Source organism: Hippocampus zosterae, chromosome 4, assembly GCF_025434085.1.
Source record: "Hippocampus zosterae strain Florida chromosome 4, ASM2543408v3, whole genome shotgun sequence".
Classification (NCBI taxonomy): Eukaryota; Metazoa; Chordata; class Actinopteri; order Syngnathiformes; family Syngnathidae; genus Hippocampus; species Hippocampus zosterae.
Window position 1 is genome coordinate 13,165,492 of NC_067454.1, and position 25,834 is coordinate 13,191,325.

Here is a 25,834-nt window from a genome sequence, read left to right on the forward strand (position 1 = left end):
ACTTCAAAAGGTTCAAATCATTCAAAATATTAGCGGATTTTTTTCACACTCCCAAAAATTGAAACCCCAATTTAAAATTCACGGATAATTTACATTGTTTGCTCTTTCCAAATGTCTTGGCCGAATCAAATTATGCTAAGTCTCACATTCTACATTTCAATATTAATTTTACAACATATTACTGTAGTTCAGTTTCAGCCTTCCAATATTCAAGTTATTTCAAAAGAAATTGCATTTTTGAGATTAATCTTTTTTTGGATTTCGAAAAACGTGCGAACCATTATGCTGTGTTTTGTCCAACTATATTTAAAATATTGCTGAATAAGGATATCTTAATCTTAATTCTATGGTTAAGTAAAATAGAATTTTGGATGAGCATTTGGCTGGAGATCAAGATGTTGCCATTTCAAATGTGGGAGCCACTGAACCAGCTATAAAGTAATCCTCTTCATTCTCTAACTCTCGCTCTCCCCCTCTCTCTCTGAGCAAGGCACTTGCAGCACTGTTTATACGCCCATACTGAAACGTTGCACAGTTCTAAAACGAGGCCGGTAGTTGAACGGAAGTGAAAAAAGTCCTGGAATTGCAACGATGTGTCGTAGGGACTTTCCCGGTTCAAATTCACGACAATTACTCCACGCTTCGACATGTGCCGTTCCCCTCTTTGACCAGTAGGGTGGGACATATGACAAACACGGGAGACGCGCGTGTCCGTGTCTGACTCACAACCGAAAAAATAGACAAAAGAAGAAAATCCCCGAGTGATCAACCATCTATTTCTTCGGTCTCAAACTCTGCCACCTTCCCGTAAATCCAGCAATCATACAATGTGAACAGTATTTTCGTGTAAATTGTGTATGCATCGCCTAAATTACACACTGTTGTATTTTGAAGTCATGTTTCTGCATCGCGTGCTCTCTGTGATTGATTGGTGCGGTCTGGCCAATGCCGTCAGCTCACAAACATTCACTCTGGGTAGAAGACAGAGGAAAAGAGACATGTTGGAAGCTAGCAGGGCTGCGGAGCGGCGCATCTTGACGGGGGGACGGCCACCCTTTCCTCGATGGGCTACCTCCCACTAAGTGGAGGGAGACACATTAGAACTGCCTAGCTCTCACCTCGAGCACGACTTGATATCTCTGGATGTTCATATGCGTGATTCAGTTGACGTTTGCAATGTGGGCGATGGTGGTGTTACCGAGGGGGAGCTCTCCCTCCCTGTCGTCTAGGACAAGATGGCAGCAGTGCAGGCGAACTGTGCATGCTATGGGTTTATAAATCCGTAACATGTTCAGACAAACCCTGGATTATATTTATTGTGACTCTATGTGAAGGTAAGTTAACGATGGAACCGTGTTTGCGGTCAAATTCACATTTTAAAAACAGTTGGCCCGTGACGTAACATTGCCGTGACTTGCCAACAAACTTGGCTAGCGCGCTTGGTTGGTTTATAATCGTATGATCTTGATTTTTGTGGTAACAAAACAATCACTTTGCCTAGATAAACCATTTACTATACTTGTAGGAAAAACCCTTGTAGGCCTACGTGCCTGTGACGTTGGTTGTAATGATTAACGCGAGTGTGTTGGACACTCTTGGTGTTTTATTTCCGTGTTGTCATGGGGAACCGTCAATTTATTACATCGTGATGACAATAACATTTTCTACTACGTGGATGAAACGAACCGAGTGATTTGTAAATTGTGAATCCCATTGCGTTAAAAGTGTCAATCATTCCTTCTTAACATCGTTAGACGTCAAAAGGCAAATTAGCACAAACACAGAAGACCTTTGAGCTCAGCGAAGCATAGCTTGCGTTTAAATAACTCGCAAGTAACTTTTCTAGTTATTTCCGAGCCATTGTGTTTCGTATATGTCGATTCTCAGAATAGGAAAAAAACTACGTGACTGACTGATGTTCTCTGCGGGCACTTGTTGTTTTTGCCTCCCACTCAGTGGCCACAACATTGGATACACTTTATGAACCCCAATTCGATGGTAAGTGATCTTAACTCATTTTCATGGCTAGCTGTACTTATAATGGTTTCCTTGGCCAGTTTGGACTGACTCTCATATAAATGTATAATCCACTCGTCAACTACACAGGAGGTGCCCTCGTATTTGATTGTTGCCCATTGGATTTTTTTTCACGACTAATTGCGTTGGAAGTCAGAAGACACTCTGGACAATCGTGACAGCTAAATGGAAGTACTAATGTTAAAGTTCTGTTTAGAAGGCATTTGGCGGAAACATTTTTTTGAAATGTCTGTTTCAAAAAAACAAAAACATGTTTTTGGTCCATCAAAGGAAACACTAACTTGGTAAACAACTGAAGCAAAATTATTGGGAACAGCTCATGTTATGATTGACACCACTTTAAAGTCCAACCACAATAATGTAGATAATGTTAAATGAGCACCTCTCTGGCATTGTAAGTTAAAGTTGGATATTTGTTACAGTGTTGCTTTTAAGGCAAAACTCGACACCATCCGTCGACAGTATATTACGAGTTTGGAAAGAATGTCATGATTATGGGACATAGTTTTGAGGAAATGTATTTGATCAATGAGAATGACTTCTAATAATCATTAAAAACTAAACAAAAAAAACGTTTCACTCTCCACTCCCCAGTAGATAGATAATGTGATTTCAAACTAGGGCTGTACAATTTAGGGAAATCTGATTGCAACCCCCCTTCCCCCTTCATTAAAATTGCGATTGCCATTTCCTTTGAAACTTTATTTTTTTCAAGATCCTCTTCAAATGTATTTTTCAACAATTAATCTTTATTACAAAGAATAATATCAGATCAATTTATTTCCCCCATATTTAGCAAAAACATAATTTAGAGCAAACAACAAAAAACAAAATAAAAGGTAAATGCAAGCATGGAAGATGACTACACCCAATGTGTTTTCCTTCCACTGCAAGAAAATCGTGAATTGATGATAGCCGAATGTAGTTTGCCGCTGACACCAAGCGTTGTGGTTCCAAAGTTCACCTGTAACTCAAACCGTTGCTCATAAATCAAGACAAAAAACAACGATGCAATGACTCATTTTTCAAAAAAAATTGTAAATTGAGGTTTTCGTCAGTCAATGCAAAGCTGTATTTATTTGTGACCAAAAGCAAAACTGCTGCCTGGCTGTTTTTTGAAAATAAGACTAAAAGGTTCAGTTGTTTCTAATTTTATTTTTCCCGTCGCCTCATACTGTATCTGTTGCCAGACTTATTCCAGTTGACTTCTTATCCTTGCTTCTTTTTTATTTTAAGTCAGGTACTCAACTCAATTCAACTGTATTTATAGAGCACTTTCAAACAGCCATCACTCCATACAAAGTGATGTACATGGCACAATTTACATATACAACAAACAGTTAAGCAAATCGGAAAGGGTACTGCGCTTCCCTTCCCCCTGCCGAAAAACATTTTTGGAAATAAAAGCGCAATTTGCTGTTTTTAATTTCTTCATAGACACTCCTCGCAGTGCCCTTTGTATTGCATTATTTAAGTTATCGATAGCATGGCTTTCTGGAGGTAGCAGCAGGACAGGCATTTTATGACACACCGCCCTGGGTGTGCAATGTGTGCTTGCACCGTTTGTGCATAAAGAACTGGTTTCTCAGTAACCTCCTCTGCATTTAAGGTGGAAAATATGACAGTGAGCACCATGACAAGCTTGGAATTTCTGTGGAAAGCTGCACAGATGGGTGGAACATTTCCAGCATAAGTAAACATTCAACATTCTTTGTAGCACAGGACAGGCACAGTGTTTAGTTGAAGAACCGTCAGATAATTGGATTGGAATATCCGTGTGGTTTTTATTTTATTTTTTTTTTGTGAGGGAATGGGCACAAATGTTGATCACAAAATATTATTTGATAATAAACTATGTCAGGGTTGACTAAGGGTCAGGATTCAGTATTTAAAATGATCCAAGTTTAATTTGCTACACCTGTGAATTTCCATATATTATTGCAGTAGAAACTGAAAGTGGTTTGAAACCGGCAGTGCCTTCACATCTCTTTTTCACTTTCTCTGGTCTGAGTCAGTTAATGACAATGCCATTTGACCAGATTGATCAAAATTGTGACTAGTGCTGATATTTATATTTACCTACGCGAGCAGACCAAAGGAAAGGAAGAAACCTGACTCGTACGACTCTTTAGTGCGTACTGCCACTTACTGTATAGGAGCCGCAACTTGGCAGTCTAGGTGATCTACTATACGTCAAAGCTGACTGTTTCTGGTGACCTGTTAACGCATTTAGTCAGTGCGGTCTGCTAAAAGCAACATAAGTGTATATTCACACCTGCAAACAAAAGTTGTCACCAGTAACAAAGTGAGAAATTCCATTGGGAACGACCCTGTTAGTGACGATTCCGGTGATGGACAAAAACCAGCTTCGAGCACCTAGCCCGTCATTCTTTGAAGTTTCTAGTCATTCGTCAGCTAACTGTGAGTCCGTCAATGATGGACAGATGGACCTACCAGCAGTACTGATGGAATGCCCACCTCTGTTATTTATTGTACTCATACTCGTGGTTTACCAAAACATGTTTTGAATCAAGAAACTCATTGCATCATACCTTCTCAAACTGAACCATACCATTGTGAATCAAACCTTTATCCGACTGAAAAGAACCAAATCGAATCTTTCTACTTTAGAATAAAACCATCCTTGACTCGTATCGCACCCGCATATGTCAAGATCTGTATCGGATTGTCTTTCATTCGAGGGATGCACACCACTAATGAGCATTTAAAATGTCGTTTCAATCCCAACAGAATGTAACCGAGAAGAATATCTGTTGTAGGGACGAGTGAATGAAATGATTCGGTCATGCTTCCAAGCGCGACGGGAGCATATTATTCCTTTGGTGGTAGCAACGGTGTGTATGAATTACATTCTGTGCAGACAATTTCATGATGGTCATTGCAACACTTTAAAAAATGCCCTGCACTTTATGGTCAGTGCGTTTGTTATTATCCAACCAAACAGCTAATGCTCAACCAATGTGGGATTTTTACGAGGCCCTTACCGGTTCCTAATTAGAGGCATGATGTGTCACGCAGCAGCAGCAGCAGCAGCAGCAGCAGCAGCGTTGGTTTGGTGTGATGCTACATCTCGGTTCCAGCTGTCCCTTCTAAACAGATGTCAGTTTATGCAGTGTCCCGCCAAGGGCCCAGTGGTAGAACATTCTGCTCTTTATATTGGCCTAGTATGAGAACTAATCTGAGGACTTGTAAATGTTTGTCATAAGTTTACAATTGAAATGCCATGTGCTCACATTCCTTGGAAAATAGAGGGGCTTTTGAGCAACGAAGATCTTTTTCACGAGACTTTGTAAGGTCGTTGAGCTGTGAATATTTGCAGTGCCCCCTCTTGGAAGGCAGGGGGGTCGAAAAATGCCCACTGTTGCAGTCTCGGATTGGGCAATAAATTTGGCCTTCACAATAGTCATGCTGGATGCAGCTTGATTTGGTAAATGATAGACAGCCTACTGGTTCTGGTGATTGCAGAAGCCTCGCTCAAGCAAGCAAAACTACACACGCTTTATGTTCAAATTAAAGGTATACCTGTATATTCATCAGGCACACCACCTGAAAGGTTAAGAAATCAAATACAGCCCACTTGACGTTGCAAAGCCATCTTCGTATGTTTGTCAACTGTTTTTATACTCTCCTCTGTAACATTATGCTGAACTACCTGTATGTTAGGTTTCTTTCTCACACGTTCGCGGTATCTGCAGTGAACACAGCAGCTTTAACTCACTTTGAATAGTGATGTCAAAACGCATGGCTACGGTCAGTTTTTGCCTCTCCTCTCTGATTCTGCGTGGCTGTAGCTTAGTTGAAGGTCTAGTTTGTGATACTTAAATGTCCTTAATCATGTGTAACACGGTTTCATTGGTAAATGTGATGAAGCTCCCTTTAGCCTAAACCAAGTGTGGACAAGCCCTGCTCATTTTAATGCAGCTCTGCTTTACCTCCTATTCGCAGAGATTTTCTTTGTGCTCCCAACTCAGGGATGGGCATAATAATGGATTATCTACCCATCTCGTTGAGACAAAATGGTGTTCATTACTTGAAAGGCCATATCTCACCGAGCGCCGAAGGTTTGCAAGTGTTTGCGCCCATAGCGAATGTTATTTTCTCGTCAGATTTCGTTCAAGGTCGCAAACGGTCACAAAGGCATTTGGCAACAATTTTAATGGTCTTAAACCGTTTTACTTGTCGCAAAGAAATGTTGATCATGGCGACAAGAAAAACTATTGCGACCATTAAAACAGTTTGGGAATGTCTGACAAACATGTTTGCAACTATTTGTAATATTGAACGAACACTGACAAAAAAACATTCACTACATATGCACACACTTGCAAACCTTTGATGCTCGATGAGATACGGACTGAAAGCGACTAACAAGAGGCACCTTGGATTCAGTCCCGACTAGTTTGTGGCCTGAAGAACAAGCCCACTAAGACATCGCTACGAGAGGTTGAGTTACAGCCCCACTATGGGAACACTGCCACTGAAACAGGTGCTGTTTAGAACATGAAACAAGAGAGTGATATGTAAAATGGTATCGAATTCTGTTGGCAGCCATTTTGTCAAATTTCTCATCGCTTCATTGTCATTCAGAAGTCAGTTTTATTCAAGCTGACTTTATTGTTGGGCCTGGATTTTTATACTTTTTTTTGTTAAAACAATAACCTCTCAGTGACATGTTGGGTATTGAAAAGTTGTATAATTTCATAGCAATGAAAATGTTTATTGTCGGTCCTGGATGATTGCTTTGTTCCGAAGTCATATTAGCATTGACATATGACACGTTGGTTTTAACTTTTGATGTGTATAGCCACCAGTTGTTTGTTTTATTTTCTGTTCCTGTTATTTACAGCATATCAAATGCACTTTGTTTTCTCACTTAGTACCACTTGCTCATCAGTAGTACCACGTGTCTTGTGTTGATTTTCGTCACCGTTTAAAGTTTGAGTTGGACAAAAAGGTTGCTGGTGAGTAATTATCTTGCAGTTCAAGGTTGAGGGACGGCTTCTGCAGCTTTGGAGGCTGTAAGCAATGGTAAAGTAGGAACCTCATGGTTGACCAAGGGACTATCTGGCTTCTGCTCATAATAATAGAAGGAGCTGCCATTGTTTTCCCTTCCCACCAATTACTACCCTATGCTTCACATTTTGTGTCCATCTCATAATTTAAGTATATGGTGTTTTTGTTGGTGTGAGGAGAGGAGTCTCTCTGCCCAGCTGCGCTTCCAAAATTTTTGATGTGGAACTTCTGGCTTGTTCAAAAAGGGAGTTTTGTTAGTTTTTTTTTATCCTGCTGGTTGTGAGATGGTCGTTAATTAAATGAAAGTCCAATTTAAAAGTAACGGTGTTTCTCTATAAACAACTGTGCAGATGCACAGCTGATTGTCAGTAGTCTCCCAAGTAGTCTTGCCCGCCCGTGTGGTTTTGACATATAGGTCGGATGTGTAAGAAAAGCATGACCTGAGTGTTCATAATGCAGGTGCATTGGCACCTATCCGATTTTACATCCACATCCAAAAGCGGACCTGGTTGGTTATGGAAAAAAATCAGACTTTTCCTGTTCCAATTGCATGAAAGAAGTCAATTCCAATTCACATGGGCAAAAACAAAACAAAACAATGATCTTTGGTTGTCTTCCAATGATGCTTTTCCTCCCGATTGGTTGCCTAGAGACATGCAGTAGGATGTATTGCAACCACAGGGAAAGGTCAGGTAAACCTTTGCAACATTAGTCATCTTCTGTGTGGAGGTGTTGGTGGGATTATAGTGGCTGAATGAGAGTTGAAAGGTGCTGTCAAGTGCTTTCCCGCAACTTGTTCTCTTAGTAGTGATGTAAGGGTGTCACAAAGTGTTATTGTGACATTGGTAAATTTAAAAAAGATGGAGATATAGCAGCTCACCAACCCTTTTTCACATCGCAAATTACAAATGGCAGTAACCAAAAGTAATTTGTTCATTTGAAGTTCCGCCCAACCCCCCCCCCCAAAAAAAAAACAAACAAACGGGCCTCCTCGAGATGTAGCGATAACGGCAATACTGTGATATTAATATTGCCACAATATGGGTGTCGAAGTGTCATGTCACAATTTTAGAAGCGGCACACCTGTTAAAAAGGCCACATTGTTTTCCATTTGTGCAGTTCCAGCATAGTCTAGTCACGAGAACTGCACACTCGCCCCCTGATCCAGTGGTTAGTTAAATTTGAATTTGTCATGTTTTGGCCATCTACATTTAAGACCCATGGTAATCGCCAGATGAAGGGGAACGTAGAACATTTTTGGTTCCTCCACGAATTGACTCGATTCACTATGTGTGCCTGCATTAGCAAGTAAGTGCTTCAATATTAATTGTATTAGTGATTGTAGGACGTTTGTGTACATTCATGTTACCTGTACTGTTTAAACTGTATGCATAATTATGACCTCAGCTAATTAGCATTGTATCGATGAGACATTAAATGCAATTACTCATGTTTAGTGTATATATATATACTTATATACTGTATATACAGTGTGTGTATGTGTGTGTATATATATATATATATATATATATATATATACACACATACACACAATTTTTCCAGCTGCTTCATCACAACGGTGTGGTAATTGGCGTATCATGGGGTGCATATTGTGATAATATTGTATTGCGATGTTTGGTTATTGTTACATTCCGTCTGCTTTCTCTGGTTCAAATCACGATTGATGGGCTTGGAATCGGTGTTATGTGTCCGCCCAGTTTAGGGCTGCGATCACAAATGATATGTTCTGAATGTACCGAAATCTGTCAGACAAAGCATGTGACATCACTGTCCTCCCTGTTGAAATGTTAACACAGTAAGTCTTGAGATTAGCAAGTGGTAAACAATAAAGCAGGGCTAATAAACATAACTTGTGCTCTCAGAGAGGAGGAATTGAAACATGAATGTACTTTTACAGTCTTTTGCATTTGGTTAACTGTATCTTCCATATTTTACATTCCTTCAACTTTTCTAAGCTTACACAACGATGTAAGCAAAAACACAACATACTTGACCTATTTTGACCAGTAGGGAGTCCTGAGAGACGTCTGAAAATGTTTAATTTCAGAAAATAAGTATCTGAAAAGGTGACCTTTTATGATCCTAATGTAAGCTCCTTTTATTTTTTTACTATATTTTTGTTTTTGGCACAATGCTGAAAATTTGTCCATTTTCTAAAAAAGTTATCCTCATTGGAATTGTAATTAAAATACAAGAATGGTATACCATAGATTCATCTTATTGACCTCCAATGTTTTTTTTTTCTTTTTCCCTTCCAGGTATGGCCTCACAAGTCTTGGTTTACCCACCACACATTTATCAAACCCAGACAAGTGCCTTTAGCAGTGTGAAGAAACTCAAAGTCGAGCCCAGCAGCTGTGTGTACCATGAGAGAGCACATCCGCGGACTTATCTGAACAGGCGAAACCTTGGTATTGTGCATCCGACGAAAGCCTGCTCGTTCTTGAGTCGCGACTTGGCAGCAGACGCAAAAGTGTTTGGAGGACAAGGTTACCCCGTGAAGACGGTGATTGTGCGGGGCGTCCAGAGACAACAGCCTGGGAAAAGAGCTGGAGGATTGGGCCCAGCTGCGATCCAGCAGCGACACAGCATAGGGGCTGTCCACAAGCAGGACCAGAATCATCATCAGCAGAAGACAGTCACAGCAAGTGGGAGCAGCAGTGGAGCAACAGGGGCAGGAGGAGGGGGAAGGGGAGAGGGCTGCAGTGGAGGAGGTGAGGGTGGTAGAGAGGAGGAGAAGGAGGAGGGGGAGGCAGACACAGAATCGGACTGTGGAGGTTTGGACTCGGCTGACAGCTCTCAGCGATGTGGACTGAAACGTAAAAGTGAAGAGCTGGATAATCGAGGGAGCACCATGCAGATTGTGGAGGAACTGTCAATGTTGCCTGCCATGTTGCAAACAACGAATGTAGGAAACGCAACGGCGACTGCACCTGCGGCCGTTGGCGCTGGAGGGGGGACTAGCAAGCCGGCTGCAGGACCCGTGGGTGTTGGTGCAGCAAGGGGAGCGGGGGGATGTGACGGGGACTACCAGGTCGTTCAGCATGAGGTTCTTTGCTCCCTGAAGAATAAATACGAAGTGCTGGATTTCTTGGGACGCGGCACGTTCGGACAGGTTGTCAAGTGCTGGAAAAGAGGTACGGGCGAGGTAGTGGCCGTAAAGATCCTGAAGAACCATCCTTCATACGCCCGGCAAGGTCAAATCGAAGTCGGTATCCTTGCTCGTCTGAGCGCAGAGAACGCAGATGAACACAACCTGGTGCGAGCCTTTGAATGCTTCCAACACCGCAGCCATACCTGCCTTGTGTTTGAGATGCTTGAGCAGAACCTGTATGATTTCCTGAAGCAGAATAAGTTCAGCCCGCTGCCCCTGAAAGTGATCAGACCTGTACTACAGCAGGTGGCCACGGCTCTGAAAAAGCTGAAGAGTATGAGTCTGATTCATGCGGACCTCAAACCTGAGAACATTATGCTGGTGGATCCGGTGAGGCAACCCTACAGGGTGAAGGTCATAGACTTTGGCTCAGCCAGCCACGTGTCCAAAGCGGTCTGCTCCACGTACCTCCAATCTCGGTACTATAGGTGAGTGCAAAGCAGGAAACATTCTCGGCTGTACTCATCACATTGATTGTTTTGACAATTTGCGGAAGTGCAACTGCATATTATTTTAGTGTCATTTTGAGGTAGAACTGTTGGCTTTAAAATGTCCTTCCTCTGGCGGCAAAATAAGGAAATGTCTCCCATGCTGCACAACATCCTGCCAACTTAGGAGCCACACGCAGCGACAGTCTGGGAAAGCAAGTGACGCCACAGTGCTTCGTATAAAAGATTTAAATTGCTTACCTCAACATTGTTTGTGTAATTAGATTACATCAAGAAAGTCTTGCCAAGAAATGACAACATTATTTTCCTTCAAGGTAATTAGTTACATTTTAATAGCCCAAACTACTACTAGCTCTTTAATTTTTGGCCTTTTAGTTTTGGATGTCTGTGGTTTTAAAATCAAAGTCCAGACTTGTGTAGGCCTGAGCTGAGGCTACCTGCAGGTGACATCCATTTGGGAAATGTGTAGTTTGTTTATTTTCCCAAGGCCTTGCGGAAACCTGAATGACTAACTCTGCATGCACAGACCTCCTTTAAAAAAAACAAAAACATGTTTGTCTTTGGATGGCTTTTGGTGTTTTAAGTGACACAGCTGGCAGCATGAATGTTCACTAGTACCAAAAGTGAATCATTCAATGAATTAACAAAGTACAACATAGCACTAACTATCCTTTAGATTGTTTGTCTGGGAAGCAGGAAATCATTCGAGGAAGTTCTTGTCGCCATGATAGTCCTCCCAAAACAGATATGGCGCATGCCTAAAATCATAAGCAGTGCAGTAGAATGTCTGCCAATGCCGTACAATTCCCACAAGTAAGACTTGTTTTTCGTCGCCGGCATAGTGCTTTGGATGTATCCCCAAATAGATTGTTTTTTGTTGTTGTCTTTTTTTGTGTACTTTTCATGTATAGTCCATGAGTACACATGGACTTGGTACTATGGACCAAAATAGATTGAAAGCAGAACTTGTCACCATCCTGAAATTGGATTGCCCTGTGAATGTCATCTGGAGATGATTTTCACGTGTTGTCAAAATGGGTTTTAGACTTGGTAACATGAATCCAGAGATTTGCTTCTAAATGCTTGATACATTTTCAGCAATTATCTTCAAACCTGTGCAAAGACTGAGAAGAATATGTAATTGAATCGTTGAAATAGTGTGTTCATTTTTTTTTATCTCGCTATATCAGTAGTTTGGGGCATGGCTAAACCAAAGCCCAGATATGCACAGTGAAATGCATGGATACATAAGACTGATTTTGGTTTGTTTTTCGCTTCGTTTTGTATGTTTGTATGTGGTTCCATATTTTTGCAAACATCCAGAGTCTTTCCGAGTAAGATGTCAGTGGCCATTTCCACAAAACCTTTGCCGAGACAACAGTACGCAACCCAAACATGCGTTGATGAATGAGAAGTGAAAAGTGGAAGTGAACACCAATCGTAATACTGGAAACGGTGGTCTGTAAAAACAAGAGACATGTTGGCAAGTTTTCAGGCTGGGAGTATGCAAGAACCTCATAGTCAAAGCATTAGTGGCATAACAAAGTGGTAAAGTGATCGAACTGGGATTTTTTTTTTGTTGTTGTCTTATGTGAAATGGATAAAATGGGAAAGGATTTACTCATTATTGGTTCCATGAAATTCCTTCTGGTCTTATACAGTTGGACTTTTTTTTTTAAAGAAACATTGAACAAACCATATACTCGACTTTTTATTGCATGCACTTTGTTACACAAACTGCAAACAAATGAGGGGGGGGGTATCTAGAGATGTGAGCAAGGACCTCTCCAACCTCTGTGATCTTTGACGTCACTAATGCTCTTCGAGATGAAATGGCAAAAATCTCACAGACACACTCTACAATGTTCGAAAAGCTTCCCGAAGGAGTGGAAACTGCCAAACTCCACATTTTCTTCAATTTTTGGTACCTGTGGTTGTGGTCCCAGTCGGGACTGATGTTGCGATACCCAACTCTGTGATGTACCTATATATAAAACCTTTCTGGTGTAATCATTTTTTTTTTCACCAACACTATTGTACATACGTTGCTTTAGGAACTTGCCCAAAACAGAACCGTTTATTCTTTGTTGTGCTTTTATAAGGCAGGAAGTAGAGAACAGCCGCTTGTCATCGCTGTCAGCGCTTTGGTGACCATTCATGACATTCTGATGCTCAATGCAGATGCATACAAATAAATGTGGCCGCAATGAACAGATATTTAAGGTGTATTACATGTACTGTCAAATTTATATTGAATAACAACAGGAATAACAACAGATAGTATACACATGGCCGAAACTATTTGACAACCTGGAAAATGCAGAAGAGAGCCCTAAAAGCTGCACTCCAATCACAACACAAACGAAAGTATTGGTGAAATCAAATGACTACATGCTAGGTAAATAGCTGCTGGAATGAAAACACAAAACTTGGCCTGCCTTGTGGAAACCATGCAGAGTATACTTCAAGGGAGCAGCATGTTTTTGGATGTGAGGAAAGAACTGCTTAAAATAACTGGCAGAATGCTGGCCAATGTGCCTCTATAGATGGTTAAGCAGCTAGAAGGAAATGAAAAGGAGAGCTTGACAATACAAATTAGTTCTCACTTAATTCATGGAAAAATCAGTGTGTTTTGTTTATTGGTGCTGGCCAATCATTCACCTCCACTAATGGGAATACTGTTTTGCATGCCATGGGCCATTCAGCATTTTATAATAAATAAGCCTCTTGCATATTGTCCATACATTTGAACGATCTGGCAGTTGGCTAAAGCAGATTGCTGGAATTAAATAGAGATGGATCCCTACGGCTCAAATTTAAAAATAATTCATACATTTGAAGTGTATATATATTTATTTTTTTGCTTTTAACAAAAAAAAAAAAAGAAAACATGTCAATTGAATTTCAGAGAATTCTTTGAAGCACATGCCCGAATCATTCACACACAATTTGTATAAAATGTGCATTTGCACACCCCTTCTCCAAACTGTTGACTTTCAGTTCCTTTGATTTTGTATTAAATTACTGTGAATTCCTATAGGGCGCTTAGTTATATTTTTGCTTGTAAAAAATAATAAATAAATCTGTAAACAATCAAATCAATGAAGTAGTACTCTCTCTGTCATGTTCTGTCAGAAAACCTGCAAGAAAAAGCAAACACCATTTCAAACAAGCATCTGCACTACTATTTCAAGTCAAGTCAATTGCATTTATAGAGCACTTTCAAACAGCCATTGCTGCATACGAAGTGCTGTACATGGAGCAATTTAACATGTACAACACAATCAATTTCAGAAATAAATTTATTTCACAATAAATGCCGACCTTTCTCTTTTGTGAGTTTAGTGGCTCAACCAACACTGCGTGCACACATAATGAGAAAATGAAAACTGGACAGATCAACTTGACATTCCACTGTGTTATTGGATTTCCATTAAATTAATGGATTTAGGGCAACATGTCGAAGGAATACTCGGGGAGGTTTCACCTTGAAAATGAGATCAGTAATGACTAACGGCTCAACCTTGTTGTTTGGCAACATAAGCCAAGTTGTTGCCAAGGACAGAAAAACATCATTGTCCCTGAACCCCGTTTGTACTGAAACTACATATTTATTAGACCACCTGCCACAAAGAAACCATCCAGCATCATGCATTGCTAGTTTTGTGACAAAATGTGAGATAAACATAAATAAAGATTTGGTAAAACAAAATTTATTTTTTTTCCCTTTTCTTTTCGACTGTTACATATTTTGCGGTCTTAACCTTTCTGCCAAACCTGCCAATACAGTTACAAAATAGCCTACCTTACAGCCAGCCTGGTGTTGTGTACTCGTTTTCAGATATGCCCCCGAATTTAATAAGTTTCTTATTTGCATCATGTTCCAACTCGTTTAAGTGAGATCTAAATGGACGCATTGGTTTTAAATTTACTCCCACTGAGACAAAAGGAAATGCTGTTGCCATATTGGTTCATTGTAGTGGAATGGGTCCAGTACCTTTCCATTCAAAATGTCACGACTGGCCAAGGGGATATGGGGGTAAGTTGGAACCAAAGTCCAACTGAAGTGGGACAAAAATCTTTCTTTACCTTTGGCTCCATGTCAGCGCATTAAGCACATTACATTGGTCGCACACGCCTTAAGCCTTGCACCCTTAATCCAAGGCCCAGGCCGATCAGAGCAAAATCGCTGCCCGTGGTTTCACTTCATCATACTAAATGACCTGAAAGTTAGTGTGTGGAAATGCCAAGCGATATGAACAATTTCAACTGATACCCATAATTTCCCGCATTTTATGTTCGCATTGGTTTTTATTTATATACGGAGAGAGAGAGAGAGAGGGAGGGAGACATAGGCAGAGAGCGAGAGAGAGACGCCTCCTGCTTCCATTAAAGGGGGTCACCGTGTTGATAGGTCGTCTTTGTCGCATCACACATCTCCCTGTTCCTCAGAAAATAATTTTAGATGAACAAACTATATAAGGCTTCTGTAAGCACAAAACAATACCCCTCCCTCCCTCATGCGTCACCACCCTTATTTGCAGGTTGGATTCCACCTTACACATTGGTCCTCCCTGATAGGAGACAGGCTAGAGGATGAGGGATCTATTTCTGGAGTGTGAGATAACAGCCTCACTTAAAGTTCTGTAAAGGGAAACAAAAACAGTTGTGCTCCATACCTGACTGTCAAGCTTTATGGGGCCGTGGACACCAGTTGGCTTGTTGGTTCTGTCAATTCACAGCAAATCTGCATCTACATGACACATTCATCATATCAGATTCCGCAAACTGACATCTTGTTCATTCATTTCATGGCACATGCACAAGTACTTATCTGGTTATGAAAGCTCAATGCTTTTGGGAGTCCCATAAGGATGGTATTATATTTATTACAATTTTACCTGTCAGGGAGCTAATTGTTTGTTGGCTAGAGCTGTTAACGTTGTACCCCGATTCCTGGAAATTAGTTTGACTGTGTCAGATATTTTGAATCATATTTTTTCTCTGGATAATCATTTTATTTTATTATGCATTTAATCAATTTCATATTTTTTCTTAAGATCGGAGAGAAAAAAAATCTAAATCGATTGACTGAGATACTTACTTTATATACTTACATTTAGATTATATTTCCTCTGATACATTGACTTTGTGTTGGCGTAATGGCGCGCCACAGAATTTAGTAGCTCCTCGGTTTCTATGGCATATTTTCAGGATGGAAAATGGATTTGGTTTCAACAGAGGACAATGCCGCTTGAGTTGCAACTTTGGTCCATCCCCTCCATCCTTCCCATCAGCATTCTCATTTTCTTCACAGGGCACGTCACAACTCATCCAGTACAACCCCAACCAGAGCTTTATCCTCCGAGAAATCCTCCCCTAATACTGATGGCATGCGAAATTGTTAGCCTGACTGTAGGATTTTTTTTTTTTTTTACTATGTTTCTGACTGACCTAGATTTGGGATGCGTTTCGGTTTGACCACATGATCAAAATTGTCTGCTTTGTTTTGGTTTTGAAGTAATACTGTAATTTTGTTAGTCTTACCTTCTGTTTTGAGCTTTCTTTGTCAATACAAATGTCTTCAGATCTAAATATTGGACCCGTCGTGCATTTGTTTGAGAACAATCTTCAAAATATCTATTTTTTAGTTTTGACTGTCAAAAAATCCTGTTCAGACTGACCTTCCAAAAATAACACAGAAATCTATTTTGCACACTCAGCCATACTTGGTGATATCAATATGTAAAAAGACACATTGCCCACATGTTAATCGCTTGGTTTGGTGTGCAAGTATAGAAGTAACACTCATGTGGCTCTCCTCAGGGGTGTCGTAAATTGCATTTTTGTTGGTGAAGCTAATAAATGTAAACTCCATCCTATGGTCTAACAAAGCTGTTTTCGTAGTGCTTCTGAATATTTAATACAGACACACAGGTGCCATTTGTGTGTCCTGTTTTTATTTACCTGAAAGCATTGTCTGTGTTACTTTTTGGGGGTTTTTTATGTGCACTTTTTTAATAACAACAAACATCCAAAATAGCCCTTTTTCTTCTCTTTAATCCCTTTTCGTTCTTGACTCATGACCAATTAACTGATAGAAACTGAAAGCCTTGATATAAATGAAGAAATTCTAATGCTGATTTTTGTGTGTGGGTGGAGGAGATTTAACATTGTCTCAGCTCTCATCCAAGCCTGGCCGATTTCCTAACCCACTGGCCGAGCCTGCTCATGCATGGCCAATCCGGCTCAATGAAGGATGCATACTATTTCCCACTGTAAACCATCTGAGAGACATCATGCGGAATCCTATGGAGAATTGCTTGATTCCTCCAAACAAATAATCACCAACATGAAAGATCATGTGAAATCTGTGTTTTTATCAGTGAAGATTGCCTTGTACCACTTATTGTTCATATCTTAGATGATGCCATCACTTTTAATCGACTGGAATTAAATAATAAAATGAAAGTAATTCTTTAATGTAATTTATATTATAATGCAATTAATGTATTACTTTTTGTCTTTTCTACAGGGCTCCAGAAATTATTTTGGGATTGCCATTTTGTGAAGCCATAGACATGTGGTCCCTGGGCTGTGTGATAGCTGAGCTTTTCCTGGGCTGGCCCCTTTACCCCGGGGCCCTGGAGTATGACCAGGTAGGTAACCATCTTCCCGCGACAGTTTTTAGCTTACGCTGACTTTCTTTTTACTTATTAGATAATATATGTTGTATTTTTCAAACTATGTCACACTTTTTTTCCCCCGTTGTTTGGGTGATCTCAGGTATAACTTCAAATTCAAGCTAAGACTGCCTCTCATAATACCCGTTCCCTAAGCGTGTTCACTTTCTGTGCATTACTGCTACCTTCTCTCCACCGGCGGTAACGCAGCAAAAGTATTTTCCAACTGCTAAAAGACAGCAGAAGAAGAAGTCAAAAAAAGGAGCAGAAGAAGTAGCTGCGCATTACCGTCGGTGGAAACATTTTTTATAGCATGCTAAGGAAGGTGGCAGCAATACACCAAAAGCATATGCCAACCATTAAAAAAAGCAGAAGAAATGGAAGCAGAAGACCCACAAATAGGGAATGAAAATTTGTGGGCCGAGTCTGAGCGCTACTGTTCTTGGTCTCGTTGTTTATAAAATAAATCCCCCCGCCCATAATTCGGCTTATACTCTGGAGCGACATCTTGTGTTTGTTTTGTATTTGAGTCTATTTTTTTATGTTTTGTCTTAAGTGGATCTTCCCCATATTGCAGCAACCGTACTGCCTTCTGACTAAAGAGGCTAATGCTAAAAATAGTTGGACCTCCAAAAATGTATATCCAAGCCAACATAACACTATCCATATGTCCGTCTGGGCAGCATAACATCACAAATTTCCACCTCTCCATTTGTTTTTTCCCCTTCCTTCTTCAGTTTGCTTTTCTAATGTTCATGTAACTTTCCAAATGTGACAGTCCACAGTGGTTCTGACTTTCCTTTATGCATTTTTAAAAATTATTTCCTTGAGTTTGCGGAAGCTTTTGGTTGATGATGCAGAGATTTCTCTTGAGTTTTGTTGAGATAACTTAGAGCTAGGACCAAAATGCAATGGCGGTCGAATGGAAAACTGGTGTTTAACTCTCAGACCAGTTTTTCTATTGGACACAGCGAAAATTGATATTTTTCCAAGTAGGAATGTACATTTTTTAATTTAACAGTCAGCTGGTGTCGGGTAGACTGAGGAAAAATGGGTTTTGGTCATCCCAGTGGACCTCTGACGGTGTCTTCCGAGAACCAGACTGATCAGGGCTTAAACTGAGCCGCTTTCCCCTATCCCCTCAAAGCCTGCCAGCAAAGCCTATGTGTGCCACACCGCACCCTACCTGATGTTGATCAGCCTCCCCACACCCTCTACTGAATCCCATCAAGGGTTTCCTCCTTTATTTATTTATTTATTTATTTATTTATTTTATACGACCAGCTTTTAAATTGTTTCATTTCCTGGGTCAGGGGGAAGGAGAACTCACTTTACAGCTCTAAAACAGATTTGACCTTTGCCAACAACACAAGTCACAAAATTAAAATCTTATTTTGCGATAGGCAGACTGCATATAATAATGTTGCCTTAAGGATATTTTGTGTGAGCATCCTCATTTCATGAAGAGACTCCTTGGAGTCTGAAGTCTCAGATGAGCAGATGAGTTTGGATAAAAGTTGCTAAAAATAGGAGATGTGAGAGTGACTAAAAAGGAAGCTTGACAATTGGTGAGAAGGAATTATGATTTCAAATTGGAAATGTCAGTCCACATTCAAGAATCGTAATTGCTGTTATAGATTAATTAAATATTGCAAAAATGAGTGCAAATATATACGTCTAGCAAAAATCACTTTAACACAAATGTGTCTGAATCAAAATACCGGTAATTCTTTTGTTCAGTGAGAAATGGATGAAAACCTTTTAGTCCCATGGGGTGCTTGAATACGCTATGGAAGATACAAACAAACACTTAGCGAGTGCTGACGTTGGCTAATTCATTTGCAACTGCTGTTCCCTTCTGCATTCTGAAATTCTCCAAACCTGCCTCCACATTTTCACCAGATAAGTATTACAGTCTGGTCTCATAAGAATTCACAGTGAGAAAGCTCCACTTGGGAAAGGGGAATAATAGCATTTTTTTATTTAGTTCATTTTGAAATAAGTTCCACCAAGTTAAAAATAAATAAATCGTATTTTCAAATCAAAACACACACACACTAAAACATAATTACCGTAGCTTTTTTTTTCTCTCAAATTTGGAGCATTTTACAAAAATAGTATCAACCTTTGTTGATACTATTTTTTGTCATTTCAGTATCCCCTTGTTAATAAACAGTGAATACGCTGTCTAAACAGCAAGCTGACCAAAATAAAGATGCCACAGTGAGGCAGCTGCCTGCTGCTGTGAGGTGTCATCCACTTTCCACGGAGGGGATCTGGCTGGAGCCACTCCTTCCTTTCCATTTTGTACTTATCTTTCTGCATGGGGTCTGGTTCCATCTTAAACAGCATATTGTATTTATAACTCAGACTCCTCCTATCACCTTCCTCTTCCTTATGTTACGCTTCCTTTTAGTTCACTCTTAATTTCAGTAGTCAAGCATGAGAAACACCTCTGGTCTGTTTATAATGGCTTCATAGTAGCACAAGTACTCTAGTTTTCAATATTACCGTGCTCCCAAATTGAATTGAATTAAATTACCTGAAGAATCTTTTTCGCATGTGTGGAAAACAAGTTTATTGCCACTCCAACAATTAGGGTCATTGTAAAACTAAAGACTAAAAGAATTAAACTTTGAAGATTTTTATCCAAAATCACAGTAATGAAAGTTCACAGGCTTAATGCTAATGCTCGATGCAAAACAATATGGACTGGCAAACAAAACTGGCATCTTATATCACATCTTAACATTTGTCACGGTTTCGTCATCAAATCCATGTGTAGTATGTCTGTTTTATTATTGTGTGTGTGTGTGTTCTAATGAATTAACTACGGGTTTAAAGAATGTTACTGGAGAATGCTACTTTTGTTATCACACTGTTGAAAATTTGGTAGTTGTTTTTTTGGGGGCTGCGGGGTGGGGAGCTGGAACGGATTAATAGCAGTTCCATTCTTTTCAGTGGTGAAACATGATTTGAGATTGAGTGTTTTATATTGAAGTGGGGTCAAAACCAATTTAACTTGTGAACTGAACTGCACTGGAGTTGACTTGCAAGTGGACCGAGACCACATCTTCATGCAAACTTTCTCCATACTTTGGCCTTTCCATTACTTTGGTAGAGTTTAATCTTGGACTCATCAGTCCATAAAACTTTGTTCCAAAACGTTTGTGGCTCATCTCTGTACGTATTTGAAAGATCCAATCTGAATGAAGTAAAAGGTGCAATTCAGAACTTTTCTCATATTCATCTTTTGATCTGAAACCTAGATGAATTGACGTTGCCTTTCCAAAACTTTTGAGGGCACTGATTAATATACTTACTTTAGAAATAAAATGCACAAATAAGACCGTTACATGTCCAAACTGTACATGAATGACTTTTTAGTTTAATTTGACTGGACTTGACTACATTCTTTGTTCTGATTTTCTGTACATCTTGGGAATGAATCAAACAAATGGACATATTTTTTTCTTTACAATAATGTAACTCAGAACGGTCTTCATCCGTATAGACCGTCATTTTGGAATCTGTCCAATAACGTCATTGCATGCCTGTTCCACTTTTTTGTTTTTTAAAACTTTGTTTTATATCCTTGTTTTTCAGCCTTGGAAAATTAATGCAAGACTTTTCCCTCCCGTATCATTGTCATTTTTTAAACCGCTTCCACTCACGTGATGTTTTTCAAATTTTAAAACATAATCCGCAAGAGTTGATCTTTTAGAAATTTTACATATGCTCTCTGCCATACTGGCCAAGCAAATAGTGTGATATAACAGGATTTTATCATTTGGGGTTATACTTATGCCACAATGATCGACATGGTGTGACGCATCTCTCTCACTGCGTGGCTCCATGAGTCTTTGCACTGCTGAATCTGAAATGCTTGTTGTCCTTAACGCTGAAGTGTGATTGACGTCAGCAAGGCTTCTCACTGGCCTCCTCACATAAACCTGCGTGCGTGTCTGTTGTGCACTCCACTGAAGAGCCATCATTACCAAGGAAGGCTTCTGGCGTTAAGCGCAAGAGAACCTTGTTATCACAGCTAACTTGCAAAGACCCTGACACCTGTCAGACATCAGCACAGGGATATTTGGGTTTAACTCTTTCACATGAACTGCAATCTTCAAGGTCTGTGATGCAGTGCCCTGACGGGGACAATCTGTACCCAGTGGATCGGACTCTCAGGGACTTTACAGAATGATGTCACTGTTGTTAACCTTAACAGTAAGCACAGTGTCGCTGTGAAATGAATTTAAATTTCCTTGTAACTATTAATAGAATTATTGTTTATTCCTCCCTTGTTTTCTCTCTTCAATACTCTTTTCTGGACCCACTAGATTCGCTACATTTCTCAGACACAAGGTTTGCCTGGAGAACATTTACTGAATACAGGGACAAAGACCACGCGCTTCTTTTGCAGAGAGTCAGACTCACCTTATGCAGTCTGGAGGATAAAGGTGAGCAGTTTTATCTGCAGACAATAAAACCGAAACCACCTCTGATAATTGAACTCCACTGACACCCTAATACTAAACATATTCTGTCTCCACAGTCTACAGATGAGCATGAGGCTGAGACGGGGATGAAATCAAAAGAAGCGAGGAAGTACATCTTCAGCTGTTTGGATGACATAGTGCACGTATGTCCAACTCAAATCTTTAGAGCAGGGTTCACCAACCTTTGTTAAAGTGAGAACCACTTCTTGGGTACTGATTACGGCAAAGGTCTACGAGTTTGATAGGCACTTTCGAAATAACACGTTTGCCCAAATTACCTTTCATAGGTTATTATATACTGTATTATTGTTATTACTATTAATAAAATGATATTTATGTGATGACATCGATCATGTTAATACCTTCAGTGCCAGCCATTTTCAGACCCTGCTTTACCCTGCCACGTGAAAAAAAAATACTGCAGTTTATTTCTATAAATCTCTCCCAGTGTTTACTGTGTCCCATCACTGGTGACTATTTTTAGACCAGGCCTGTGGGGTGCTCATGTGATGGATCTATTTTGCGTGAGAGGATGTGGTTCTTGATCTGCGGAAGTGGATGCCAAAGAACACACATCTTGTGTGTGAGAGAGCGAATACATTTTTAAATCTTAATTTCTCCAGTTATACATTGAACAGAAAAAAACAAAACCTCAATATGTTTTAGTCATCCTTTACTCAGAAGACAGGCAACTTCCACACAACCACAGGTTCTAATCCATGTCTTAACTGTTTTCACCATGTATAATTTCTGGAAAATAATATCATGGCTAAAAGTATTTTTTCCCACAGTACTGAGTTGATTTAAATATTTTTCTCCCAGGTGAACCTGGTGATGAATCTAGAAGGCAGCGACTTAGTTGCAGAGAAGGCAGACCGCCGGGAGTTTGTGAGTCTGCTGAAGAAAATGTTGCTCATCGATGCAGAGGAGAGGATCGCCCCCGCTGAAGCTCTCAGTCACCCTTTCGTGACAATGCAACACCTGCTCGACTTCCCTCATAGCAACCAGTGAGTCCACTAAAACTCACCTTTGCAGACATAAAAGGTTGGGTGTCAATTTGACCTCTTCACCTCCTGCGCACAGTGTGAAGTCATGTTTCCACATCATGGATATTTGCTCAACCCGTCCCAACACATATGACGCAACCAACAGGAGTAAGGGCCCCTTCGTTAGACCCGGGGCCGCTCCTACTGCAGCCACAGTAACCCATCCCTTCAACAAAATGACTGTTGTCCACCCTCAAGTAAGTTGTCACTGAAGTCTTTTCATTACAACTTGCTGTCTATATTTGTCTCATTGTATTCCGTTGCCTCTCAGTGAAAATGACTGAATCATAGAATTATTTGAGTGAACATTTGTGTGAAAATGAGGATGTTCAAGAACAAAACCGTTAAATCTACATACAGTATACCATACTGTAAACAGCTGGTATATCTAGATTGTGACAAACATTTTACTGCAGGATCCTCCAAATGCTTGCAGTTATCCATAAAGTATTTCAGCCACTCCTGATTTTGGTCAGAAATGTGTGACGATAAATTTTCAAGTGGTTTTAGCGCCTGATAAATACCGCACAGTACATTGAATGATCCTGATGAATGGTAGTTCAAAACGGCTGCTGGATGTCCAATATATAATATAGTTGGTGATTTTTCACAATTTATCCGCTGGAAATCACACTGACTATTTAGGAGAATCAACAAACAACAAATTGCAATGTGGTGTTTTAACCTTAGAATCAGAATCATTTGCTGGCCAAGTGTATTGAACACACAAGGGATTTGTCTCTGGTTGTATGGGCTGCACTAGTATTGCAATAACAAGCAACTACGAAAAACAAATACATGACATATAACGTATTGAAAGACGTTTCGTTATGTAAGGGAACCATTGTGCAGTAGTACCACCCAATGACAGCTGTGCGACAATGTGCAGAGTCATTGAGCAGAGATAAAGTGATCAGTGGGGCAATACAGTACTTTGACAGTTGTGCAGTTGGTGCAGATAATACTTGAACCATTTTTTAAAGTGAGTAGTGGCAGTAAGTGAAGTAATGCAATTATACAGAAAGTCCTTTAGCGTTGTAGATTTTCAAAACAACTATCATGAAAATATCAAATCATTATTTTTTCTCTTGGGTTGGAAATGAAGCTAATATTAAAAGCAAATATTATGTTTCATATCCTGTCTGAAGGTTTAAAAAAACTCCTTGCCCTTATTGCCTTCAAAACAGCAGACCTGCCCATCATAATGCCTTGTGGCACTGCTGTCATGGCAACAAAATCACGTCATGTTGCTGAGGTCATGGCAACACTGCAAATCTTTGGTTGCGGAGGAGAAATAAGGAGCCGACCTTTTTTTCTGTCAGTGCCACTCCGTGATGCAAATCTTCAATTTACGGATTTGTTAAATGCTGTCTGGAAACAAGAAAACACCAAAGATCCAAGGAGACATGCCCCCCCACCCCCAAATAAATTAAGTCACAACATCTTCCTCATTTCCAAGGCGTTTTAAATACAAAATAAAATACCAAAATACACCAATCAATAATTATAGCAAACTTTACATCCTCTATCAATCTTTTTTGAGCAAGGCTGAAGATTTGAGATCCAGTGTTGGCTCTAGATGACCCTCTGGATGGCAAGTCATGGGCGGAAAAATGCTCTTTGGGGTAATAGTTCTGCAAATTAATTTTAATTTCTCACTTGATGGATGGTCATGAACTCAGCTGTATACGGGCTATTAGAAGGTACATTTTCCATAATATGTCCCGGTTGCAAGGCTGACGTTTGCATTTTAAATCCAGGAAACCTCTTTGATTTCACCTCTTTATTTAACCTCGGGAGACCATATTGAGTGACATGCGCTACAGTAAAAAGGACTTGTAATTCTTTAACCTTATGACATGCGGCTTTGTGTGAACAATCATGTGCAACCACACGGAAGATGTAGCAGAACAATATTGGCCCAGTTCTCAGTATCCAGTAAATGTAATGATAGACTGCATGAATAGCGAGGCAGAGGCAACATGCCCAAATGGCATTTGCACAATACAGTCTCTATTTTATTACATGACCTTTTGTGCAAATTATAAAGAATTAAGTTGGACTTAAAGTTGTAAATACATTTTTGGGATGTGTTTTTTTAAACACTATTTTAAAATCTGTCATCAAAATGTATTATTATTATATATTTTTTTAATAGGCATTAGCACCATCTGCCCCCTCGGTGTTGCACCCAGGAATACCATTACAACCAGGAAGTGGACAGTTTGGAGCCAACGATTCATTTCAGCAGGCACTCATCTTATGTCCACCCACCATTCAAGGTAGGATGTGTACATTTTACACTCATTTACAGTACAGGTTGTATTTAAAAGGTCGGTTATTCTACGTTTGTATGTGTCATTGAATTCCTTTTCACTTAATTTCTCTTTTGTAGTACTAATTCAAATCAAAAGTTAACTCACGCCGTTTTGCATTTGGAGCGGTTCAAAAACCATTTCTTCAAACATTAAGAAACCAACTATAACCAAGTATTCTGTATTTCATCCCTGCAGGAATACCCACCAACACTGTGAAACCAGCGGCCTACTCTGTTCGAATGGAGGCCTCTGTTCCTCTGGTCACTCAAGCGCCCCCAATCCAGCCCATCCAAATCAGACCAGGAGTTATCACGCAGGTAGTGCAGTTGCCCAATTTTGACATCAGAGACAATGAGGCTATAATGTGGAGTTTTTGTGAATGACATGAAAATTGCGTTTGATTGTAATCACTGATGAGATAAATATGTCTCCTTTGGATTCTCTGCACTAAAACAGGCCTGGTCAAACCGAGCCCAGCAGATTCTGGTGCCCACTTGGCAGCAGATGACATCAGTTCCCCCAGCGCCAACCACTTTAGCATCTGACACAGTGGCCGGCCCACCGAGAGTGGGTGACTGGGGGTAAGCTAAATC

General features: G+C 40.1%; 1 protein-coding gene across 5 annotated transcripts in view; it reads left to right on the forward strand.

Annotated features, from left to right (window-relative positions):
• The first annotated feature begins 955 nt into the window (after positions 1-955).
• The window catches only part of hipk3b (homeodomain interacting protein kinase 3b), a 29,896-nt gene continuing 5,017 nt past the window's right edge, over positions 956-25,834 (forward strand). For 3 of the 5 annotated variants that reach the window (XM_052063456.1, XM_052063459.1, XM_052063460.1), the window contains exons 1-11: positions 956-1,334; positions 1,957-1,998; positions 9,351-10,674; positions 17,231-17,354; positions 21,719-21,838; positions 21,934-22,020; positions 22,700-22,884; positions 22,961-23,120; positions 25,082-25,205; positions 25,437-25,558; positions 25,698-25,822. In XM_052063456.1, the coding sequence (XP_051919416.1) occupies positions 1,262-1,334; positions 1,957-1,998; positions 9,351-10,674; positions 17,231-17,354; positions 21,719-21,838; positions 21,934-22,020; positions 22,700-22,884; positions 22,961-23,120; positions 25,082-25,205; positions 25,437-25,558; positions 25,698-25,822 (2,486 nt within the window). In that variant the 5' untranslated portion in view covers positions 956-1,261. The remainder of the gene's footprint in view (positions 1,335-1,956; positions 1,999-9,350; positions 10,675-17,230; positions 17,355-21,718; positions 21,839-21,933; positions 22,021-22,699; positions 22,885-22,960; positions 23,121-25,081; positions 25,206-25,436; positions 25,559-25,697; positions 25,823-25,834) is intronic. The other 2 variants (XM_052063458.1, XM_052063461.1) reach the window with 1 other exon arrangement.